The sequence below is a fragment of the Wyeomyia smithii genome, chromosome 2 (genome assembly GCF_029784165.1).
Source record: "Wyeomyia smithii strain HCP4-BCI-WySm-NY-G18 chromosome 2, ASM2978416v1, whole genome shotgun sequence".
Taxonomy (NCBI): Eukaryota; Metazoa; Arthropoda; class Insecta; order Diptera; family Culicidae; genus Wyeomyia; species Wyeomyia smithii.
In genome coordinates, this window is record NC_073695.1 from 182963455 (window position 1) to 182990548 (window position 27094).

At 38.7% G+C, this 27094-nt stretch overlaps 1 protein-coding gene across 2 annotated transcripts in view; it reads left to right on the forward strand.

Annotated features, from left to right (window-relative positions):
- The first annotated feature begins 6315 nt into the window (after positions 1 to 6315).
- The window catches only part of LOC129725552 (E3 ubiquitin-protein ligase RBBP6), a 53622-nt gene continuing 32843 nt past the window's right edge, over positions 6316 to 27094 (forward strand). Inside the window, exons 1-11 of one of the 2 annotated variants that reach the window (XM_055681534.1) lie at positions 6316 to 6753; positions 7040 to 7227; positions 7289 to 7541; positions 17486 to 17597; positions 17670 to 18042; positions 18105 to 18359; positions 18426 to 19098; positions 19161 to 19523; positions 19587 to 19688; positions 19761 to 19874; positions 20168 to 20476. In XM_055681534.1, the coding sequence (XP_055537509.1) occupies positions 7062 to 7227; positions 7289 to 7541; positions 17486 to 17597; positions 17670 to 18042; positions 18105 to 18359; positions 18426 to 19098; positions 19161 to 19523; positions 19587 to 19688; positions 19761 to 19874; positions 20168 to 20476 (2720 nt within the window). In that variant the 5' untranslated portion in view covers positions 6316 to 6753; positions 7040 to 7061. The remainder of the gene's footprint in view (positions 6754 to 7039; positions 7228 to 7288; positions 7542 to 17485; positions 17598 to 17669; positions 18043 to 18104; positions 18360 to 18425; positions 19099 to 19160; positions 19524 to 19586; positions 19689 to 19760; positions 19875 to 20167; positions 20477 to 27094) is intronic. The other variant, XM_055681535.1, reaches the window with a different exon arrangement.

The following is a 27094-nucleotide window of genomic DNA, read 5'->3' on the forward strand; positions in this document are numbered from 1 at the left end:
ACGGAATACTCGGTAGAGACTTTTTATGCAAGTACCATTGTACTATTGATTATGATACCTGGATTCTGACAGGTAGAAATAAATCTGAAAACTTTGAATTTCCCATTCATGACAGCATCGAGGGCAACATTTTTATCCCACCTCGTTGCGAAGTGTTTAGACAGGTCAATATTGGAAGCACGACTAGTACATATTTAGTAAAATCTAACGAAATTAAACCAGGAGTATTCGTCGCAAACTCTTTAGTAAATTCAAAAAATTCAATTTTAAAATTCTTAAATACTACCGACAAAATGGTAGCTATTAGCAGAAATTTTCAAAATCATTTGACCGATATCGAGAACTACGACGTTTATACTTTCAATAAGCATAATGAAAATGTAGAAAAACGACAAGAACAATTGATCTCGGAATTACAACTGGATCAAACACCGCGAGAACTAAATTCAAAAGTCATTGAATTATGTAAGGGGTATGACGATATATTCGCCCTAAAGACTGATAACTTAACGAGTAACAATTTTTATAAACAGGGAATCGAGCTCATTGACAACTCGCCTGTTTACATTAAAAATTATAGACTTCCTGAAGTTCATCGGGAAGAAATTAAAATCCAAGTTGACAAAATGTTGAAGGAAGATATCTTACAACCATCGTTATCCCCTTACAACTCACCCATTCTAGTTGTTCCCAAGAAGTCTGCGACAAATGACAAAAAATGGCGTCTTGTCGTAGATTTCAGACAATTGAATAAAAAGATTCTAGGGGATAAATTTCCTCTCCCTAGAATCGATGATATTTTAGATCAACTAGGTAGAGCTAAATATTTCTCTACTCTAGATTTGACGTCCGGATTTCATCAAATAGAAATTGATGATAATTCGAAGAAATATACAGCCTTCTCCACTGATTCAGGCCATTACGAGTTTAAAAGACTTCCATTTGGTCTGAATATATCTCCTAACAGTTTCCAAAGGATGATGACCATAGCATTGAGTGGTCTCCCTGCGGACTGTGCGTTTTTATACATCGATGACATAATTGTCATTGGATGTTCCGTTACACATCACTTACAAAATTTAAAGCTTGTTTTCGATAAACTTCGCCAACGAAATCTGAAGCTAAACCCAGCGAAGTGTAACTTCTTTTGCTCTGATGTGACCTATCTTGGTCACCATATTTCCAATGAGGGGATACAACCCGATAAATCTAAATTTTCAGCAATCAAAGACTTCCCAGTTCCTCAGAACGCAGACGACGTAAGAAGATTCGTCGCCTTTTGTAATTATTATAGGCGTTTTATACCCTATTTTGCAGAAATAGTACATCCTCTAAACAATTTATTAAGAAAAAATGTAAAATTTGAATGGTCAGAAGATTGTGGAAATTCTTTTGAAATTTTAAAACACAAATTAATTTCTCCACAAATTTTGAAATTTCCTGACTTCAGAAAACCTTTTATTTTAAGCACGGATGCATCCCAAATAGCTTGTGGCGCAGTGCTTACTCAACAATATGACGACATTTACTTGCCAGTGGCATTTGCAAGTAAATCCTTTACTAAGGGTGAACGCAATAAGTCCACCATAGAACAGGAGTTGATTGCAATCCACTGGGCAATCACCTATTTTCGACCATACCTGTATGGAAGACGGTTTACAGTGAAAACTGATCACCGCCCATTGGTATACCTTTTTACGATGAAAAATCCTTCCTCTAGATTGACTAGAATTCGAGTGGATTTGGAAGAGTTTGATTTCAGCATTGAACACGTCGAAGGAAAGCTAAATATCGGCGCCGACGCACTTTCACGTGTAATTGTTGACTCAGATGAACTAAAATCTATCTCTGTTTTACCAATACAGACAAGGTCTATGACAAGAAGTAAAGCCAATAACGACACTGAAATTCGAAACCCTGAGACTGATCACCCTAGGGCATACGACTCGGTGAATAATATTGACGCTTTTAATCTCCCGAAACTAGTTTTGAAAATAAATGAAACCACACCAACTTTGACAATGGATATATATGATAAAAAAATGAAAAAGAATCTTGCTCAAGCGCAACTTTCTGAAAATAAGTGCAAGGAAATACAAGATGTCAAAGAAATAATTGACATAATTAATGTGATGGCCACACATTTAAATATAAAAAGATTAGCAATTGCAAGAAACAGTGTTATTTTTTCGAAAATCAACTCTGAAAATTTTAAAGCGCTATATAATAAATCACTAAATGAAGTAGACCTAGTAGTCTACACACCAGCACAAATTATAACAAACAAAACTGACATCGACAAAATAATTCTTGAAAGTCACACGTCTCCTCTAGGTGGACATGTTGGAACCACAAGATTATTAAATAAACTACGAACGACATATTACTGGAAAAACATGCGAAAAACTATCAACCAGTTCGTTAAAAACTGCATTGATTGTAAAAGAAATAAACACACGATACATACGAGGGAAAAATTTATTGAAACAACTACTCCCAGTAAAGCATTCAACCTTGTATCTATTGATACAATAGGTCCTATGACAAAAACCATAAATGGGAATAGATACGCCTTGACGTTACAATGTGATCTCACAAAGTACGTTATTGCCGTACCTATACCCGATAAGCAAGCACAAACTCTTGCGAAAGCATTCGTAGATCATTTTATACTTATATTCGGATGCCCAATTTTGATAAAAACAGATTTAGGAACGGAATACAAGAACGAACTGTTCCAAAATATATGTCTATTACTTTCAATTAATCACAATTTTTCTACAGCCTACCACCCGCAAACAATAGGTGGCTTAGAACGCAATCATCGATGCCTTAATGAATATTTACGACAATTTATTAGTGAGCAACAAGATGATTGGGATTCTTGGCTTAAATACTATACTTTCTGCTATAATACTACTCCCAACACTGAGCATAATTACACACCATATGAATTGGTCTTTGGAAATTTGGCAAATTATCCTCAAAGATTAGCAAATCCCGAGAAAATAGATCCAATATATAATTACGATAGTTATTATACCGAACTTAATTACAGACTACAATACGCAGCAAGTAAGGCTAGAGAATTATTAATAAAATCCAAACAAAAAAGAATTACAAAACAATCAGCAACAGCAAAACCTACAGATATCTCAATCGGAGAAAAAATACTACTAAAATCTGAAAATAATAGAAAACTAGATATGGTATACAATGGCCCACACGAGGTAATACCAATTAATCACCCAAATATAACAATAAAAAATTGTATCACAAACGGACAAAAAACAGTACATAAGAACCGAATAATTAAACTATAACGTAACATTGAAAACGATATCAAACCATTATTATATAACTAGATTTAAAATTTGAAGGTATTTGGTAACATTTTATGATTTAAAAATGATTTCCCTACGCTCATCATTTTTCATAAAAGGGGAAGATGTAGTATGAAATATTTGAGTTGCATATTGCAAACAGATGTGGCATAGCAACCTTCAATTCTATCGTTGAGGTCTCGCAGCGTGAGCAATAACGCTTGGGTTCAATTGCCTATGTTAGAACCACCAACGATGCAAGTTCACACACGCAAAAGTTGGATGGTGCGAAACCAGTACAAAATTGTGCGTTTTTAGCGCAATTGTTGATGTAATTCGGAACCAGTACAATGATTGCGTGTTGGGCATAACGCAATTAATGCTCTAGCGTTTCTCCAATGTATTTGGCAGCTCCAAACTACTACACCTAAACAGTTTCAACTGGTATCAAGCAGCATTGCGAAGCGAGCGAGAAGCAAAACCATTCTCCTCCTTTCTGTTTGAGGACGAGACATATGCTACGCTTTTCAAGTCTTTTGCACACACGCTTTCGAGATACTTTTTCTTCTTCATGCATTCCTCTGAATAGCAGCAAGCACGCACCAACAGTATGAGTGAGACTAACAACACTATGGTATCAAGTATGTACAGCACGGGTGTCTCGCTCATTTCGTGAAGCAACGAAATATCGCCTTGCGCGTCGCAATCCGAACCGAAAGAGAAGCGAAAGAGGAACCTGCAAATTGTATGTGATGTGTCTAGTCTAGTCACTAATACACTCGACGTGAGAAATAAAGTGTCGGTATATGATACATATTCTGATTTCATTCTATGTCAATGTATTCGCAGTACAACTGTTGCGTTATGCGTTTCACACATTTATTGAGCGATTTCTGTGCAACATTTGTGCGAATCGGGAAGACACAGTGATTGTACAAGACTTCAACTTTTGCGTGCAGGCTCAGCCTCGACCGTACTCAAATTACAGCATTTCCATATTTCACGACGGGTTGACAACCGTCATAAAATTCAAGTACACATGCCTGTTACCAGGTACCTCCAATTCTCTCTCTTTCTTGAGAGACACTCTCGTCTCTCTATTTTCCAATTATGTATTTTGACTAGCATTAAGTTCGATTTAGTGATATTGAAATAAACTCATGCATTCGTAACCAGTACTTGATGGCGTAAAGTCCTCATTCAGAAACAAGTCCCTAAGTTGGGGTTAATCATCATCCACAGTCTAACTGGGTAATAACCACAAGATGAACATAGCAACATTAAAGAAAGTGATTTGCTGTTGATTTTATCGTTCTTTGCTTGGGGTAAGACACTATGGATATATTACGAAATATTTTCAATACTTATCATAACGAAGTATTTATCGTTGCATTTTTGTACACCCCTCTGTTTATATCATAGCTCATTGACGTAATATTATCGTTGGAGAGGTGTCAATTGACAGATAAACGATAGATATCAAAATATATCTACCGATATCGAGTAATATTATCGAAATATTTTTCATAAAATGTATTTCGAAAGTTCTTTATTCATGTCTGATAACGAATTTCTTTATTCCACTGTGTGCGAGCAAAACTGCCGAGGAATAATGAAACGTCATCGCTATTTAAGACGCAAGTGAGAAAGAGGTGCCAGATAATAGATCATTGCTCGATGACGTCACAAAAAAAGAAGAAGAAAGAGATTTGACATTTTGCGCGGGTTTGTTTACAACGTAAAATTTTCGGCTCGAATAAAAATGCGGAAGCGTCTTATTAAAAATTGCGTATTCAAAAATAAACCAAAAGATCACAAAACGAATTCGCATAGGCGGAGAGTTTTCCCATCTTTTTCGTACTCGTATCATTCATTATCACCCCTATCACTAAACAGTGAATGGAAAAAAAGTTAACACATTGTAAACAAACCCGTGGAAAGTGTCAGAAAACTAAGGTTATTTCTCGTGTGCAATGATCTATTGTTTACGAACTTAGCACGTGCGGCGGTTTTTACAGTGCGTTTCGGGCAGCACGGCAGGTCAAAACTGGTTCAAAATCGAGCGAATAAAGAAGAGTTTTGACAGCAGTTTGTGCGCTTCCAGGTCAAAACGAGGTGATCTGGTACACTATAAAAAAATGTCACGATTGCCTCAAGTGTTTTTGCACTTGACTCAATTCTTCACATCACACTGCAAGTTGAAGTGATTTAGTGTTGATTTCTTGAAGATTAACACTTTCTAATAAAATTATCTTGCGTTTGAAACAGGTTAATGGAAATCACCATCGTATTATAATGAATATCTCTTATATTAACACCACTGTTTAAATCAATTGAATTACAGCTGCAATTCCAATTGACAAACGTCAAAACCATAAAGCGAAACAAAAATAGTGACGATGGCGAACGGCGAAAGCAGCACATTAACCCAGAGATCAAAATTTTATTTGAGCGTAAGTTTTATGAACCTTTTAAATTAAAATAACAATTAAACGACTCTTTTACAGATCCTGAAATCGATTGCATCGATACAGTGACAGGGATCATCTTGTTATTAAATTAAAAATCTAAAATAAAATAAAAATTGGAAATCTTAAATAAAAAGAAGTTTCTTGAAATTATTGTGAATTTATATAATTATCCAACTGACCAACATCACGTATCTCAAACATAAGCATATCAACAAAGATTAACATAACAACAAAAAATAAAGTGATTTGCTGTTGATTTCATCGTTCTTTGCATTCATATATTTCGAAAGATTTTCATTCAACTCTGAAATGTTAGGCAAGTAGTGCGAATTCAACAGCAAATCACCTTACTTCGACGTGATTTTTATTTACAGTGTAGAATGAAGAAATTCTCTATGAAATGTTAGGCAAGCAGTGCGAATTCAACAGCAAATCACTTTACTTCGACGTGATTTTTATTTACAGTGTCTAAATATCTATTTTTTACAACTGGCAGCACTGCTGTCAGACGAAACCAAAGCGTCACTTGCAAAAGCAAAAGGCACCAGGTACAGTGAAAGTAAAAAGTTCAGCCGAAAATATTTCGCGTTAGGCTATTTTTCCGAGCACTAACTTTCTTCATAATATGTTAATTCGACAAAGTGTTTGATCGAGGTTATTTATTTCGTTCACCTGGCAGCTAGTGAATTTAATCAACAATAAATTTTACAGTTGAAGTTAGTTGGAAAAGAGGCACCTTCAGAGTTCAAGCGAAGCCTCCATTTTTGCTGCGAACGTTGTTAGAGTGAAAAATGTACAAACATGGAGGAATAATTGATCCGGATTTAAAGTGTGAAAATGCGATCTGAATGTGCAATGTACGGTTTACATAATCAGTTTTGACTAGACAGCATTGTAGTGATCCAACTTCGTGCAATTTCTTATCGGACAGATTGACCGGATTGGATAGGTTTCTAACAGTAAGACTTTTTTTTCATTGAGAATTCTAACCTAAAATAGTTTTGGGTGGACCTGTTCTAGGGTAGATTAGGCAATTTACGTCTAATTTGATGCGTTTTGGATTTGTATTCTTAGTATTTTCTGAAAGTTCATATGCAGTACCTACTATGAAAGTTTGGTAATAATTTGTTGGCATGTACATTTAAATCAGCCACAAATACCTGAATATATTACTTGTTCAACGCCGCAAATAGTCTACTTAGGGTGTTACTATAAGTGGAAACTCGTAAATCTGTGTTATTGCAGGGAATTGGCAAAACTAGTCAAGATGTCGGTCCATTATAAATTCAAAAGTGCGCTTGATTTCGACACCATCAGCTTTGATGGGTTACATATATCGGTGGCAGACCTTAAGAAGGCTATTATTCATCAGAAGCGACTGGGAAAAACAATGGATTTCGATTTGCAGATTACTAATGCACAAACTAAAGAAGGTAAAACGAATCGAATGAAGCTTTAAACGAACATCTGAATCTAATGAACAAATTATCGCAGAATATAGCGATGATGCGTCTCTAATCCCGAAAAACACTTCACTCACAATTGCACGAGTTCCACTAAAGAATGCACCTAAGAAAAATTGGGAACCGAAGGGGGATAACAATGCACAACCGGCGTCAACCAGAAAGGGTCACGAAAGTAGCACAGCCGTACAAGCTAATGTCGATCTGTCCACCATGAACGGAACAGAAGAGGATAAAATTCGTGAAATGATCTTTCAAAGCACGGCGGAATATGATCCTACCAAGTTAGTACATTTTGTTCGTTTCAGTGTAGTGGCTAATTGGTAAAATATCGTAAACAGTGTTTGATAGGTTTTGAATTAGTAAGAGTTCGATGTGCAATGGAAACGTTTTTAAGGGGCTGATGTATATCTTCCTATAGTTTATTTGTTTTGGCATTTAATATCATGACTGTTTGTATGCAAGTAGCAAACAAATCAGTGAGTTTTTAATCAAGTCATAGTAATGAAGCCTATTAACAGGTTAAACCAATTTGTATCAACAGATTATACCTAAATATTCATTTGTTTCGGAAATCAACTCCAGTTAATTAATGATGTTGAGGAAGGTAATTGTAAAAAACTGTAGAGATTGGAACACAGAGATACTCCTTTCGACCCAAAAGTTGTGAAACTTCAATATAATGGCAATGTTTATTTTCTGTTTTGCTATAATTCCAGCTGCAACCATGATCGCCTTAGTTCTGTATTCGGTAGTGTATGTAAAAATACAATGTCTGGAACAGTGTGTTCTTCTTCATTAGGCAACCTTACTAAATTCACTAAGAATACAATAAGCAAAGAATCTGCGCTTTTGCAGGAATAGCATTGTTATATACAGGGTGACAAAAATTCAATATTTCAAAGAATAAGAAGAAAATCTGAATCTGACTTTCATAGCTTTATTCAGTAACTCATAAAGATACTTCATCTTCCATCTTGCTGGAAGCAGTAGTAATCGTCTTCAAACAATAGTTCAGCTTGAGGCAAAACATTTTTATTCAAAACCGTGTCTAGGTAGTACGCTGCGTTGATTTTGACCCCTTTATCGATAAAAATAAGAGGCAGTTTACCTCTCTTGCAAACGGCTCTCCAAACCATCACTGACGTTTTATTTTGGAACCGGGAAACGTTCAGCTTGTCCGCAGGAGCTTGCTGGAGGCTCACACTTCAAACTCGATCATTGCTTCAAAATGAACAGCTTCTCGTCCGAAAAAATAATCTCGTCATCTGCGCGCCAACCGAGCAACTCCCGCGACCGTTGGTACCTCTTGTCCTTTATAGCTTTGGTAACCCCATGAACCACCTGTTTTTTGTACGGTGTAAGTTTTAAATCCTTGCGCAGAAGCAGGCAGATTGATTCTCGGTTCATTTTAAGGTTCCTGGCCAGCTTCCGTGCAGATTGGGCGGGATTCCGGCGAATCCGGTCTCGTATAATCTTTTTCAGCCTTGGAGTTCTCACAGACCTTGGTCGTCCAGATCGTGCCTTGTCCTCGGTGCCTCCGGTCTCTAGGTACCGATTTATGGTCCGGTACACGAATTTCCGGTTGATTCCGAGCGGTTTTAGGTGTTTGAATATGTGTCCGGGTTTGTACCCTTTCACATATTCAGCGATAACAGCTGCTCTTAACTCTGCCATGGCTCACAACTCAATGTAAACAAACTGCACAGAAACGAAACTCTGCCATTTTGGGCAGCAAAGTTAACCCTTTCATTTGACATATAGATGGCACCAGAGAGATGCAACGTGTAGGCTACAGGCGACCCCCAAAAAAGTGTGACCGGACTTTTTTGTCACCGTGTACAGTGACAGTGACGTTCCCTAATCAAGCTATATCCCAGTTGAAAAACAGTTAAAAAACGTCAGAAATCGGCGAAACGAATGACGTTCATATATATGAACAGAAAACTAAGTCGATTATTCAATAAAAAATTCTATTTTAAAGCTGAGTTTTGTACGGTATCTAAAATCCAATGTTTCGTTTTAGGCGTCGTGCATTGATTTTGCGTTGCTTATTGTAACATATGGGGGAGGGGGATAGTTGAGACAGGTACGTTACTAATATTGTTTCAAAATCGATAATTTTGAGGTCGTTGTTCCGTTACATTTTTTATGGAGGGGGTGGAGGTGCTTGTATCATATTGAGCGTTAGTTATTGTTAATGGTGAGAGAGGGAGTCACATTCATATTCGATCAGCCATAGATTGTACAGTTAGTGGAAAAGAAGAATGCAGCATGAGCGAAAATGCTGCAACACCAAAAGTTCTACGAAAAGCTGAACAGTTCCCGCAAAGTCTATGTGCCACAAGCCGATATGTGTAAGGACCTGAATGGCAACCTCCTCACGAACAAGTGTGAGGTGATTGAAAGCAGTACTACGACAAGCACCTTAACGGCGCTGTAGCAGAGGACGACGACGAAGTGGTAGTAGATCTCGGTATACGCGAAGATGACGACAGAATCCCAGCCTCTGACCTCCAGGAGGTTAAAGAAGAGATCGGTCGGCTGAAAAAAGCAGCTGGAGCAGGCCAACTCCCCGGTGAGCTGTTGAAACACGGTGGCGTAGGCGCTACACTGGGTTATTGCCAAGATTTGGGAGGAGGAGGTAGTACCCAGGCTTCGAAACGGCAGCATTTTCATTTGATCTCGCTTCCTTAGCGTGCGTCACAGTAGGTTTTCGCTCGTTAACGTAAAACAACTGTCGCCTCTCAAACAAAGAAAAGGATGGTCATTTGAAACTCGCGTATCAAAGAGATGCACACTGTCATTCGTTTGGTGATGTTATTTTGACATATTTCTGTCTACTTCGTTCTATTTATGATGACAAATATTATTACAAGATCAATGATATAGGGTAGGGAACATATTCTAAGCAGCTTTAGGAACCGCCTGTGTATTCAGACGAAATACTCGAAATGTGTTGGGTGAAATTCAAACAGTAGTATATCAATCTGTTCTTTATTGTTTTCTCTGTTAGAACTTGTTTTCAGATTATAAAACTAAGTTAACAAACTTTAACAATGACCAATTAAAGTTACCAATCGAGGGACACTTCCAATCCAATCACCCCGAACCTATTTTAAGCAGTTTCCGAAGTGGCTCCTGAATGGCTGCAATATAGGTCGATTTCTTCAAATGATGTTTGTTCACAGATTTCTTTGTGACGGTATTTCTTATATTCGTAAGACAGCTAGACAATCAAAGTTTTCATTTCCATCATTAAATTGTCGATATTGATTAAAAAGCAGGAGTTTGAGGCCTGTTTTCTGTGACTGATTAAAATAGGCGCTACTGCTTAAGCCGTTCCTTACCCTAAATAATTTCCAAAATATCCACACACAATGTACGTAATTCTCATTTCTAGAAAAAATGTCAAAATACGTTGAGAAAAAAAAAAGTCGTAGTGGCGGTGCTCGTTTGACATGTTCGTTCAAGAATGTATTAAGACAGCGAGCCTTGGTAACGTCAGAGAAAGAAAAAGATGATTATCACAGTGAAAAGTGGTTCTATCGTGAACATTTCGAAGGCTGGTAGTACCGGAGCGGAGGAGTGAATGGAGGGTACAGGGTGCCCCATCTACCCGCGCCACCACGGACTAAACATGCGCGGTACGACAGGTCCTACAGGAATGGCGTGAATATAATGTGCCCACAAATCATTTATTTATCGATTTTAAATCGTCGCACGACGCAATCGATTGAGATTAGCTATGGCAGATTATGCATAGCTATGGCAGATTCCTGGATAAACTGACACGGTTGCTGAAGTCGACGATGGATTGGGTGATGTGCGTAGTTCAAGTTCGGGGACACTCTCGAGTCCCTTCGAATCTCGAAAAGGGTTACGGTAAGATGATGGACTGTCTTGCTTGCTATTCAACATCGCTTTGGAAGGTGTGATACGTAGGGCTGATATTGACACGAGTGTCACGATATTTAGGAGGTCTGTTCAGTTCTTTGGCTTCGTCGATGACATTGATATTGTAGCACGAGTACTTGAGAAGATGACGGAGACGTACATCGGACTGAAGGCGGAAGCCAGACGAATTGAACTGGCCACTAACGCATCGAAGAGTAAGTACAGGAGAGGGAGAGGTTACAGAGAAGACAGTATCAACCTCCCATCATGAAATCATATTAGCGGTGATGAGATCGAAGTGGTAGACGAGTTTGTGTACCTGAGCTCACTGGTGACTGCTGACAGTGACACCAGCAGAGAAATTCGTAATCGCCTTTTGGCAGGAAATCGTGCCTACTTTGGACTCGAGAACGCTCCGCTCGAATAAAATCCGCCGCAGCATTAAGTTGCCCCTCTACAAAATACTGATCAGACCACGAACCCTGGACCATGTTCGTGGAGGACCAACGCGTCCTTGGGGTTTTCGAACGGAATGTGCTGCATACCATCTGTGGTGGAGTGCAGATGAAGGATGGGTCATGGTGGAGATGGATGAACCACGAGTTGCATCAACTGCTGGGAGAACCATTCATCGTTCAAACGACGAATTCGGCAGACTACGGTGGGCTAGGTATGTCGGACGACAACCCGGTGAAAATAGCTCTTGATAACGACCCGACTGGAACGATGCGACGAGGCTCGTAGCGAGCAAGGTGGCTATCAAGTGGAAGACGACCTGCGGGGCCTCCGCAGACGGAATGGTTGGCGAGCTGCAGCAATGGATCGAATTGAATGAAGACGACTTCTTCGAACATCGAAGGAACACTTCGGCTTGGAGCTGACTGGTAAGGTAAGATAAGATAAGGGAGAGGGAGTCTGAAATTTAGAATTTTTGGCGTTACTTAATTTGTGTACGCCGCCTTTTGTAATTTGTGCACGACGTTTTAGAAATCTTGCTTTTGTCATGGATTTTTTAAAATTATTATTCGTAACATTTTCAATCTTACAATTTTGGCTTCCCTGAAATACATCAGAATTACGAAAGGCAGAATATTTCATAAGGGATTCAGAATCACAAAGAGCACGAATGGCAGAATCACAAAATGGCAGATTCTATTTTGGTTATGTACTTCACTAACATAGTGTCATCTATTTTTTCTTCAATAACACACACTCGCGGCCTCTGGCCGACTATATTGTCCAAGTGTATGTTGTCCTTACTCGCTGCCGGTCGTTCGGACTTAACTAAGGGAAAGAAAACCTGTTTGAATAATCCTAGAATTCCAGTAGATCAGTCGTTTGTATGCGAGAGGCCACAGCTTCCGACAGCGGGTCAGACGGCTCGGACTACGGAAACCACGGCGGCTTTGTACCGTCTCGGTTACTTGCCCTCGATTATGCGTCTTCGCCGCATGAATTGTTTTATGTTAATAATACCCAACAAGCCGTTGAGAAGAGCGTGTTATACCTAACATCGAAAAATTACTCTCCGGGACACCGTGGTCCTAAGCCAAACCAGTTTGCGCGTTTCGGATCTAATAATTAGGCTTGATTTGCACCTCCCGCCAAAACTGGTCATTGCTTGCGACCAGTTATTAGGTCTGGTTATAATAATAAATGTAGAGTAGCAGCTTTGGTACCGTGACCAGGATTCACACCAATTTGCCATCACGCACTTGGCTATCGGGAGTCAGGTTTTGCTTCCAGTGATTCTGCCTTTCGTGCTCTTCGAAATTCTGCCTTTCATATTTCCGCCTTTTGAAATATTCTGCCTTGTGTGTACGGTCAGAGAACTCTGCCTTTCATGATTTTGCCTTTTGTGCAGAACCCTGGCTATTTCGTTATCAGAAAACCACGAAATTTACATTTTATTGGGATTTTTATGCTTGACTTTGGTTGAAGTATGCTTCAACTAGGCTGTGCTCTTGATATTGACGAAGTCCATCAATAATAAATATTAAAAGTTGGTAATGTTACATGCATCAAATATCTAGTGTAGCGACATTTGAAATTTAAAAAAAGAAACTATTTTAAATGAATTAAAAATCGAACTTTATCGAATAATAACTAAATAACGTATTTTCAGATTGATTTTCGCGCTGTTTTTCTAAAGAGGGATTTACTGAGTTTTCGAGTCGACTGATATATGCAACATTGTCGATTAAGATATGCGAAATTGCACGTAGCTTCATTTTTAGGGTTCTCATCTAGAGCAAAATAATAACTGTTTCACAATGAGGAAACAAAAAAGACTATAGGACCAGCGATCTCACTTTAATCGGGTTCAATATAGAGCTCATGTTAACAAGCACAAGGTAACAAATCTACAAAGTATTTCAATTTGGTGTATAAAACGTACATAGTGCAGTTTGTTTTCATCAGCACTGCCGTAATCTCGCAGACTGACGTATGTGACAGCGAGTAAAATTTTCAGTACGAAGCTTTTTCCAAAAACGTTTGTATAATATATGTTAGGGCGAATTTCAACAATCTGATCTGTACATAATGCATCAATATAATCACAAAACATTGCCGAACGTATGATTTGTGGAAAAAAGTTCATTGACTGAAGTTATGTTACCAACGTCATTTTGTTGTAGAAACAGCGGTTTTTATAGATCATTGCACGGCGACGTGAGCCGCGAGGTGAAGAGGCGGATCGCGGCGGCGAATAGGGCTCATTACGGATTGCGTAGCCAGCTTAGGTCCCGTAGCCTACAGATCCGTACGAAATTTGCGCTCTATAGGACTCTGATCCTCCCGGTGGCGCTCTACGGACATGAATCGTGGACGCTGAAGGAGGCCGATCGACGAGCGCTTGGGGTCTTCGAGCGTAGAATCCTGCGATCAATACTCGGAGGCAAACTAGAGAACGGGGCGTGGCGCAGGCGCATGAATCACGAGCTGTACGAAGTATACAAACACGCTGATATTGGCAAGCTGATGAAACACGGCAGGTTACAGTGGGCTGGCCATGTAGCACGGATGGCGGATGAGCGAGCGGCAAAGATAATATTTAGTAGAGAACCGGATAGAGGCTTTGGGTGGACAAAAAACCGGATAGAGGCCGACGACTTTGAGGCAGACCGCGCACGCGCTGGATGTGTGCTGTCGACGAGGATGCCAGAGCAGCGGGTGTAAGGGAAGACTGGAAAGTAGCAGCCCAAGACCGAGTATTGTGGAGACATATTCTGGATTCGACATAGGATCTTAATGATTTGTCGCCATAAAAGTAAGAAAGTAAGCACGGCGACGTCACAAAAAAGAAAAAGAAAGAGATTTGACAGTGGTCGCGGGTTTGTTTACATGGTCTAAAAATTTTCGGCTCGAGTGAAAATGCGGAAGTGTGTTGTTAAAAATTGCTTTACTGCTTGGTAGTAACGAATTCGCATAGGCGGAGAGTTATCTTATCTTTTTCGTACTCGTATCATTCATTTTCACTTCTATCACTAAACAGTGAATGGAAGAAAAATTTCAACACAAACCCGTGGGAAATGTCAAAAAAGTGAGGTTATTTTTTGTATGCAATGATCTATTTCACTGTTTCTACAACCGATTGACGTGCATCCGTCGTAGCATGCGACAAGTTGCTCAACAATTTTATTTCATGATGGGTCAAATAGTCGCGATCCGAGAATACGTTTTCGAAAATGAATTTAGTTTGGAATATAACAGCATTCGTGGCCTCTGCCATCTTCCATCTACACTTCTTCCGTACAAAAGTCACAAGTGCGCTTTAGTTGCCCTCGAGCATGGACCAAGCTTCGTGGTCTTAGGGGGCTACAGAATGATCAAAGTTTTGTAGATAGTCAACTTCGTGCTGCGGCGGCTTTCCCGCTGTAGGACCTCGACGAATTTCTCTGCTAATGTCGTTATCGGTAATCACCTGTTAGCCTAGATGCACGCACTTGTCAACAATCTCGATTTCATCACCGCTAAGCTGAATCCGTGGTCAGAGATTTACACGGTCTTCTGTGAGGTCACAGACAGACAGACTTATGTGCAGTTGTAACGTTACTCAGAGAAAGGAATTTTTTTTTTAATTGTTTCATTCACGTAAGAGTTCTGAATTTCATTTACGATAGAGTTCTAAAGTTTCGTTTTCTCGTAAAAATTTTCCATGCCAAATTTGAGCTCAATCGGACTTTGGGAAGTGGAGCCTCAAAGCGGTCAAAGTTACAGTTTTTTGATCGATAAAAGAATTGTTCGAGCTGGGAGTGTCTCTTGTGTGTTCTGGTGTAGCTCGAGTCTCCCAACGCAAAAGTTTCCATGTCCCTGAAATTAAAGTTTTGTTTTAAACACAAATTTATTTGAAATAACATCAGTTCTCGACATTTCATGCATTTCTAAGAGATTTGCTATCGAAAAATATCGAATTCTCTAACCATAATGGCGAAAACAGTGATGCTACTCCGTTCAGAAGTGTGCGCGATCAAAGAACGTTACCCCGTCGCGTCGAAGACAGATATCGTACGGGAAAGGGACGCCGGTTACGCTTGTTCCGGAATCTACAACATCTTGGCACTGCTGGACAACAATCAGAGCATCGAAAGAAAGACCGGTTCCGGACAGCCGACGACCCTGAGCGACAAGAAGCTCCAAAGAATGCTGAAGAGAAATACCGAGGGGGAAGTGGCTACATCGCTGCGTACGCTTGATCGGGAGGTCGGTTCAACCGGCCAAACAGTGGAAAAGTACCTGGCGGACATGGACATCAGAAAGCGGAAGTCCCGTTCATTGGTTTCGGAGTTGCTCGATGGTCGAGTCGATTTTCCCGGTGAATCGCGACGTGATAATGGTGGTCCACGCCGAGACCTATCTCACCCTGGATGACAACAACTGGCAGGACACTCCATATTTTACTTTACCCACGAAGGAAGTGACCTCTGAGGTGAAATTCATTCCACACACCAAGTTCCCAAAGAAGGTGCTGCTGTGGCTGAAATCAGCGAGAAGCTCCGTACTGGCCGTGAACGGGGGAATTTATAGTACGAAGTGCCTGCTGGAAGTTGCGTCGTTTATCAAGAAATACCGTAGGGGCGAAGACGCGGTGCTCTGGCTCGATCTGGTGTCGGCCCACTACTCGAAGCAATCGTTGGAGGAGATAGAGCGGCTGAAAATCGATGCGCTACCCAGGTCGGCCAACCCACCCAACGTTCCTCAGCTGCATCCCATCCAGAGTTTCTGGACAAACCAGAAGCGTGAGAACTACCTCAACAATCTTGACGCGAAAATTGAGGAGGAATTGATAAATAAAACGAAGAAAGAACTCAAAAACATGTCTACACGCATGTCCACCATGGCGAATGTTCCGGTAAACTCTCGGAAAGCCACTCGCAAGGGCGTGGAATTACTTTTGCAAATGAGCCTATATAGTGGCTTCCCATGGGAAATTAATAATGGGAAACATGACTACTGAACGAAATTTAAAAATCTAATATCTTTTAAGCATTCCATTGGTACCCTATTGTTGATGCACTGTCGACTTTTCGTAAAATTTTGTTCAGGTATCAGAAGGTAAGCTGAAGCTAAGTTCAAAATTCTAGAACCAACTAACCCCTCGTTTAGCGAAATGTAGCTTTGGAGTTTCTACATGCCGTTCGAGGCCGCAAACGGGACGATGATTTCTCAGCTATTAGGAATATTCTATGTTATAGTCCCTAGCTCAGATTAAATCTAATTCATGGAAAAAAGTAAAGATTTTCATTTTGTTCGAAATAACAGAACTAGAATTAGGAATTTCTTTGGGATTTCCTAATTAAACTGGCACCGATTGGTGTGTGGCATATTGTCCCAAAAGAATACGTAATTTAGATTTCTAAGTGTCTAATTCAGTCAGTTTTTTTCCTCCTCGGTACTTCGACCCATTAAAATACATGTTGTATCATACTGAATTTTATCTCACATTCTCACAGTTTAAAGAGAAAGTTTTAACTGAACTTTTACTAAAAAGGTATAAACTGCAGCGTTTTTTTAAAAGCAATACTGCATTGAACTCGAAAGTGTGTCTTGATTGTTCGCAACTCTTTCATTACTATCAAACACTGTTCTTATAATATTTTAATAAAATATATTTTTCCACACTAATGCTCACACTATGGACTAGGTTCAAGCACAGGTAAACGTCTTGTAACCATGCTATCCATTGTTTATTCATTTGCCATTATTTCGGAACGTTTAGAGACTCACGCGTAACCACAGTAAACTTTATGTTCTGGCACAATAATGAGCACATGGATGGCCGATTACCGATTGTTATCATTTATAATAGAAGTTTGCTTCTATTTTTCAGTTATCAGAAAATCCGTGGTGCATCGCAAACCGGCGAAGTGCCCATCAACTACAAATGTTATCGTTGTTACAAACCCGGTCATTGGATTAAAAACTGTCCCTTAGGACCTTTGGTGAGATTTTATATGCGTTGTAATATTTTCTTTCAATGATGATAACATTAAATTCTTCTTTTCCATGTGCAGCCTAAAGAAGCAATGGATGTGAAACGAACTTCCGGCATCCCGCGCTCTTTTATTGAGCGGGATAAAGATCCAGAGAATAATCCAATTATTCAATTACCTCAAGTACCCCCGGAAGAAAAACAGGTTATTCCGGAAGATTTGATTTGTGGTATTTGTAAGGATTTGTTTACTGATGCAGTAATGATACCATGCTGTGGAAGCTCATTTTGCGACGAGTGTGTCCGCACCGCCCTGTTAGAATCGGAAGACAATGAGTGCCCAGATTGTAAAGAAAAAGGCTCCTCGCCTGGTTCACTAATACCGAACAGATTTCTACGGAACTCAGTAAACGCATTTCGCAATGAGACTGGCTATGTCAAAACTGTTCGTCAAGGTATGTTTACAGGGACCACGCGATCACCAAGTGATTTTCATCAAATGCCAATTTCCTTTCAGCTGCTTCAAATAAACAAACTAAGCCTACCGAGGAATCGCAGGTAGCAACTACAGCAGAATTGACAGCAGTTACTTCTTCCACCAATATCACTTCATCAGCAACTATCTCCAATGAAGCAGAGGAGGATGCCATCCAACATAAGGCGGAAACTGACATAGAAACACAACCGGAATCTACAGACCATTGTGACTTACACGAAAGCTACGAAGAGGTATCTCAACATGGAGATATCGGATCACCAGGTGATGATAAAGGTTGGTTTATGATTCAACAATTTATTGCTTGCGAGTTTTAACAGTACTTTACGTTTCTTTAATCAGTTTTCGACAATGAGTCCGACTACGAAGACAACATAACAGTGACGGTGCCACCAGCGCACTTACAGAGGCGCGGTGCATATCTGGGCCATTACAATGGACGCCCGCCACATCATTATCGTCACGATACACCCCCGACAGGTCATGAACACTCGTCACATTACAATAGCGGTAGCAGCAGTGGAGGCGGTCGAAACAATGATGAAACACTCCCTGAAGAAGGCGGCTCCCTTACGCCAAAAATAGATGATAGTGAAAGCAACTACCAAGCAATTCCTCCATCGAATCCAAAGCATGAATATGACACTCGTTCACCGGATTATCACCAACCGAATGCTCGTAGCACAATACCGATACCACAACACAACCATCATCCTCATCAGCCACAGATGGGTGGTGTTCCACCACATCAAACCTATATGTCTCAGCCACATCATCCTTATCCGGGTCCACCACATTCGGGTCCCCATCCGTATCCCGTAGGCTATGGAATGCAGCATGGTTATCCTCCGCAACGACCATATGAACATCATGGTGGTATGTACCACGGTGAACGACCGAGGATGATGTATCCACCACGAGGTGGATATGCTCCACATCCCCCTCACATGAGACCACGCCATATGGTGCCAATGGCACCTGCTGGGTATCCTACTGTTCCAAGCGTTGGTCCAGGGTAAATATATCGTGCACTATACATGTAGCTTTTGTAACTGACCTGTGTTTCAATCATTCCAGCATTATTGATGATCCTTTGGAAGCATTTAATCGCATTATGCGCGAAAAAGAACGTCGCAAAGAACAGGAAGCCAAGCAAGCTAATCGTCACCGGTCACCTCACGCTACTGATCGGAATCGTCGATCTAGATCTTTTGATAATGCCTCAGGCAATCGACGCGGTCGTTCTTCTGAACGTGGCCGACATAGGTCACCTAGACCGCGTACACCGGAACGTCGTCGTTCACCGGATGAAAAACATGGTGATGAACGAGATAGAGATCGCGATCGTGAACGGGACAGAGATCGAGAGCGAGAACGCGGAACAAGGCGTCGGAATCGTTCTAGTTCGTACAGTTCCAGTGGATCTAGATCATATTCACGGTAGGTGACACAAGTTGGAAAAGTCTAATACGATACTTAATTTTTTTAAAATTTGGTATGCAGGTCTCCGACGACAAAGAAGGGTAAATCTCCGAAAAAACGCTCTCGTAGTCCATATCGAGAGCGTCGGTCCAGAAGCCGCTCCAAATCATTTGAAGAAAGAAGGTATGCATCTGTTAAAGTTTCTCGCATTTTGATCAAGTGCTTTATGTAACTTTTTATTTCTGGTTTACCCAGGCACGGAAAGTACGGTAAAGACCGACGTGAAGAACGTCGTGAAGAACGCCGTGAAGAACATCGTGGTGAATATCGTGAAAATATAGAGAGATCACCCGCCTACAATTATTCTGGGTAAGTTCGATTATTATGCATCAAAATAGCCATAAAAGCTCAATAAATCATTGTTCATTCACCGCATTTCAAACCTAGCACCATGATTTTTGTAATCTTTGATTGCTTATTAGAATAGTAGCTCTTTTTTGTGATTGTGATTTTGTCTTGTTTTTTCATGTTTTATTTCTGTACGGCAAAACTCAAGTGAAGATACATGAAGAAATTAAATAATAGAATTTAAAGCTCACGCTCAATACGTCCGTGCATACTTTTAATACAACTTTTTTGTTTGTATTGTTTTGTTTCTGCAGCTACCGTGGTCGTGGAAGTTTCCGTGGCGGACCGCGCGGTCGTGCCGGTGGTCGAGACGGTGGGTACCAACAACATTTTGGACGAGGATATGACCGTGGCCATGCGCCAATGCAGGCCGCTCAGCACGAACAGTACGGTCACCAGATGGTACCGGGTCCAAGCGACTACCACCATCACGATCCAACGCACCATCATGGTGTTCCACCGGGGGTTGTTCCTGGTGGTATGTCACATGGAGTACCACAAGCTGGACATTACGCACCACCACCACAGCCACCAATGCAGCAAACCGGAGTGGTTCCCAACAGGTATTGTGCATTATTTATTTACATCTCGTTTAGTGTTTCTCGTTTTCTTTATGTTTGGACGCATTTGTATGCGCATTTCCAAGAAATATACCCGTTCTGCGAAACATTTTTTGTTTTGCATCTGATGACAATTAGTGCGAAAAAATCTATTTTATCAGTAAAACTTAGTTCTTGGTACGTATATACTATTGCTACATAAGCATCTTTCAGCTGGACTGTGTATCTTTAATGAATATTGGGAAATGTTAGTAATACTTGTTTTGTTCTTCTGCATAGAAATGTACGAAACAATCATAAGTATATAAAAATCTTGTTTACCATCGATTTAAACTTTGCTCGTTACTTGATAACTATTCATTAAAAACTTTTAAACAGTGTAAATAATAATATTACGTTTTATTTAAGTAGTAATTGTTTTGCATTCCTCAATCAAGACAATCAAGACAATTTATCCGGAATCCGGTTATGGTGTAAAATATTCGCGAGTCGAGTAATGTAGGATAGTAACGGAGCAGAGTTTAAATTCTTGTCAATATAATATACTATTGCGTTGCTAAAAACGTGTTTCAGTGAGGTTCTTTTCGTGGGTATATAAAAGAGATTGAAACATGCTAACAATTTTGTAATTGGAGAATTATTTGCAACATGTGTTCATTACACCAAAGTTAAAATAAAAACAAAATCAAAAATAAATATCACATACATAATTTGTTTAATCATTGTGATATATTTTATCTACTGTAATGTGATTGAAGATCTTAAAACCGATAAATATTTCTCCAAAACTGTAAGAATAATTTGTATGTTGTTTGCTACGTTATTTTTTAAATAGAATATAAACATGTAAAACATCTAGACCGTTCTAAATAGTACTGCTCTAAGTATGGTTAAGTAATATGTTCAGTTTTTTCGTGAATATGCGACACGTTTCTTTGTATACCCGAATTTTAATTGCATTGTTTTGTTTTGTTCTTGATTACATTTCAAGATTTAATTATAGTCACAAATAAAAACCCAACCCATTAATAAACTTTTTACGCAAGCATCGATTATCCAATGCTTGCGAAACTACTAAAATTGTATCACAAACTACTTTGTCGTAAAATATGTACCTTATTTGGGACGCCAACTATGATGTAAGCAATCTTATTACAAAATTACTTTTCAATTCATAATATTAAATTTTTGGGGCTGCTAGGTTCGTAATAAGTTGAATTATTTTTTTCGAGTCCTGGTCTGGGACATTATTCCATTAATGCTATCACAACTTAACAACTTGATTTCCATTATTGCTTTATCTGTGATGTAACATTGTTAATGGTTTCATGTATGCGTTGATAAACGTGTTGTCGAACTTACGGGTAAAGTAGATTTAGCTAGTCCGTTAGCGTATGGGGAATTTGAACAATAGTTGCGATAATATGACATGAAAGTATATAAAAGAATATAGACGCAATTTGTTATGAGTTATTTCTAGAAACTATCTGGAAAAAATATTATTCCGCTCATTCTTAAATAGACCAATGCTATTGTTGTTACAAATCTCGCTTTTTGTTATTTAACAATTATTTATGTTCTTTATTCAGTTTTTAATTTTATTGATTTTTTTCCAAATCTGAAATATATATTTAAAATATAAGGGAGATTATATAATGAGATAACAATCTCTGACATCATAATGCGTTTTTAAAAACGCTCCCATCTTTCTTTGAATAAAAATGCGACATATGAAGTGCACAGGAAACATTTTCCAGTCAGAGAGCAGTGAAACAACTAGTCTGCTGTGCACCTTTCTAAAAAAATAAAATGATTTTAATCGATATGTCGTTGTAAACTCTCTCAGCTTTTCAATTTCATATGCTAAGTTTATGGTCAATATTATTTATTTGTCAAATTTTCCGACAATATGAATCAAATGTTTTTATTATTTTTTATTATAAAATTGTTGAGATGTTGAAGATAAGATATTATTTTTTTGTACATTCGGCATTTAGCTGTCGAAATATTCCAAAACATTAAAGGATTATTTTTTGCGAACTTCATAGACGTCATGAATGGTTATCTTTCTATATTGCTTGGGGTAAGAAACGGAACGTAAAGCGTATCCTGCTTTCTACCCTTTAAACGAAATGGAACAACAATGTTTTTGAAGATCGTATACTTCAAGAAGGTCTAGATGTTAAAAATGTTTCAAAAAGACTGAAGACATGTGATAAAAAAGTGCAAGAAACTGTAATATTATAAAAGGTTCAAAACCATACATACCTGGAGTTTGAAACACTGCGCGCACAATGTTTGTAATTGCCAAGCAAAGAAATGTTCAGGTATTTGAAGAATTCATTCTAGTAATTATAACTATAAAATAATAATAATGAAGTTTCATCTGGATATTATCCTCTAAACAAATGTTGTTCATTTGAACAAAAAGCTGTGATCTCGAAAGTTTACTCTCATATTTTTTGAGTTGAATGTACGATAACGTAAACTACTATAACTTAAACCAATCGTGAAAAAGTAACACATAGATTAGTATAAGTCACATGATCGGGAATTACGCGATAGTGCCATCAACGATTGTTGCATGCTGCATCGTAAAAGTTGGATACGAAGCTATAGAACGATTTAAAAGGATCTACCAATCGACAACAGTGCACAGTTGAAATTTAGCCGACTTGAAATTTATTACCTGGTGCCGGCGTCAGACAGTGGAAATTAGTCTCTTAAGAAATCATAGAATCTTATTAACCAAAGAACTGTACTTTTTTATAATGAACAGCAATAAATGCGATAGTTCGAGTAACCTACAACAAGAGATGTTTATAAAATGACACTAATCTAGACGTTTACTAAGAAGGATCGGCAGTCGTACATCGAACAGCACTATTACTTATGGACCACACCAGCAAGGAAATGGCATGTCTACAGCTGCAGCATCACCAGGAGCAGATATAACCTGACGGTTCCGTTTTTTACTTTCATTACGTTTTTTTCTCCTAATTCCTAAATTAACTTAACGGATGCAGGTTGTAATGGAGCCCTCGAAGCAGCAGCGAAGCGAACATAACCGCACTATCCGAAAACAATCCCTTTGCAATGTTGTTATTTTTTTCGTTTTAGATTTATCTAAGAAGCTGTCTAGAATGGAGATAAACTATAGTAAAATGTACATCTACACTTTCTTTCTAATAACGTTTTTATTTCATAATGATCGTCAAATGCTTTCTACGCCACTGCACTTATTATATTCATTGTTTTTCGTCCTATGTTCTCCAGTATGTGGTTTTGCGTTCAAGCAATTACTGTATACAGGCTGAGTTTACTTATGGGAAATCAAATACTGTTCCTAACTTACATGAACAGTTTATACGACAAACGAACTTTCTAAACATAGTTTCATACTAGTTATTTCTTTGTTATTAGTTTTTTTTCGAATTCTTTATATAAGTGGCCTAATAGTTACGAATTGCATATTTCTGTCCCTTAATATTTCATAGCAAATTTCGAGCTCGGGGTTATCATTTTAACGGAAATTATTTTTTGCGTGTTCGCTCTTTAATATTGTTTACGGTTTGTTTGAAAATTGTGTTTCCATTTTCGACTGAGCCAAACGATGTTCGAATGTTCGAATTGGTTCGAACGAAAATATGAAATTTACATAATTTGAACGAAATTGAGGAACAAGCTGATATCCGGCTTCATCCCAAGACCTGTTTATAGAAACTATACCTTCCTATACTTTATACCTTTTTTCGGAAAATGCTCTGTTTTTTGATGTTTGAAGGCTAGAAATCATTTGTTACATATGAGCCGTTGCGAACCAGAGTGGTTTAAAGACCATTTTTTTCGAAAATGAATTTTTTGCATATTCCGCATCTACACAAAAAACTGTACTTGGGAGATAAAAAATATTTCAAAAATCAAATTTTAAAGGTGATTTATACCATGTTGAAATTGCGTCCGAAACAGAATGGCCATTCTGTTTCGGAACAGAGTGGTCTATGTACATAAATCGGTGTAATACTATCATGTAACACGTAACATGTAGCATATTACATGTGCTAAGTAACATGTCACTTGTTCTGTACATGTCACACGTAATATGTAACATGTTACACGTAATGTAACACGAAAAATGTAACATGTAAAATATTATGTAATATGTAACATTTTGTGTTACATGTAATGTTACACGTGACATCTTACATGTGACATGCTATATGTATCATATAACATGTGACACTAACCATTTTATACGAGTTACCGTCACTTTCTTTGTCTTTTACCAGGTTTGTGTACATAGACCACTCTGTTCCGAAACGATTCGAGGATTCCAGTGAATATATGTATGAAGTCAGAGTGGTCTATGTACATTGGTGAGATAAAATCACCGATTTTGCGAAGAAACTGTTAATTTTATGTATCCCAATGTTAAACCACTTCATAACCTTTATATTAGAACATTTTGTTTGAAAGAATCCGTTGAACAGAATTTTATTCAGAGATTTTTCGAAAATTGCTTCTCCTAAACAATTTGCTTGATGGCACATAGACCACTCTGGTTCGCAACGGCTCATATGTTGGGTATTATTTGGTTTGTGAGATTCAGTTTTTTTTGCAGAAACTTAGTTATTTGCAACGCGCTTCTGTCATTAAACTGACGAGAAATCGTCAGGGAGCATACCTCAATGACGTAGCGTATTTAACAATCCCTCCCCCACCTACCGAAACAAACAACGTAGCGTTAGATTAACATCTCTTTTTCTCCTTTCCTGAAAATCATACAAAAATACAAGGTGTACCATTTAGAAAAAAATAATTTGAAAAAAACCTGTGCCAAATTAAATTTTTTATCATTCATACATTTGTGACAGCATATCATATGCCTGCGCGTTAACCCTTCAAGGCCGTGGAAACTACACAAGAAATCGACCTAAACTTCAGTGAAACGTATTCCTTACAAAAGGAACAACACATCTGTTCCTTTGCTAAAAAATTCACTATTGATTCAATCGAAAAAATTGGTGGCAATATAGTTGCCACTGTCCGTTAAACGCATAACCGTTGGTGGCAATATAGTCGCCACTGCCTGTTAACCCCAAAAACGATGGAAGCATTTTTTTGCAACTGCTTTGTAAGCTTGCTTTCTTGTAATCTTAAAAAATAGAACATCATAGTAACTAGAATGTGACATTAGGACTTTATTTATTTTGCATGGAAAAGATCGAAATAAAAAATTATTCAAGTGGTATCCTAAAAAAAATTTTAGGAAGAAATTTGAAATTTGTCGTCCAATATTCCATGTATTTTAACAAAAAAGCTGCATATTTTAACACAGTAGGTCCTAAATAGAAAGTTTCTGGTGAAAAACTACCAATTTGTTGGATATTCACCAAATTAAAAATTAATTTCCTAAGGACGTTCTAAAATCGCGGTTTGTTCACATAAAAATTAACCCAAAATGAATATTGTACACTGCAATCCTAGAAAAAAACTGAAGTGTTCTAAGACACCTTTCGAAGTCTTTGGTTAAGTCAAATTTAAAAACAATATTAGTGCAGCGTAAAAAATATATTTTGTCGGTGGCAATATAGTTGCCACTGCCTTATAAAGGGTTAACTGCGCTCTGGATTAATGTCTTCTACTTGGAAGGATTTGTCTTTTGGTACGAGTAGAAAAGTTGTTTATACAACTCCTAACGATCCATGTCTGTACGAAACACAGGAAGATTCACGAAATCGCACAAAATAAATTCCTGCACTTACCAGCATGCTTGGTTTCGCTCTTTCAGTGCTCATTAGGCTATATTTTGTCAAGAAGGCGAAATTCGAACAAGTCATATATGAAGCGCTAGTAGAGACACTATCTTTACAATTTGTCTAAACATTGTAATGTTAAAATTGCTTTAGTTCCATAGCCATTGTTGTTATATTTTCGTAAGTACCAAAAGAGCAGCTCTTCTGGTTTTACAAGCTTTTTTTTTGTAAGATTTGGACCACTGCGACCATTATTTTGTGGTATACCTCTTCTTTAGTCTAGGTACTCGTGGCAGACATGTCACTACTGATGGAAGTGATCGTCGTTGTCATATCGCACCCTTTCTCCCAATCAGGCACTGAATTTCGTATGAAATGTATTACCTCATTAGGATTCGCAGACCAGACCTCAAAAGGCTTCAAAGGTTCTTTTCCAAAAGCTCTCATTCTGCGCTGTATTAGTGCACTGCAGTGGCAGAGCAAATGTTCTGCGGTTTCACATTCGAACCCGCAGAGACGACAAATTTCGTCATCTGACTGACCAATTTGTTTCAGGTGATGCTTACTTGGACAGTGTCCTGTAAACAGTCCAGTAATTGTCCTTAGTCCCTTGTTATCTAAACTAAGCAATTGCTGGCTTTTCTCCACGCTTGGTTCTATAAAGCGTTTAGACTGGCGTAGCTCTACTGAGCATATCCAGTTCTCTCGTGTTGTCCTATGTTCGCAGGTCTTCAATTCTGCTTTCAAGGCGCTTGATGACACCCCACAGAACGGTTCTGGGCCAATGAAATCGGTACATGACCCCTGTCTAGCTAACGAATCGGCTTTTTCATTGCCTTCCACTCCGCAGTGACCAGGAACCCAG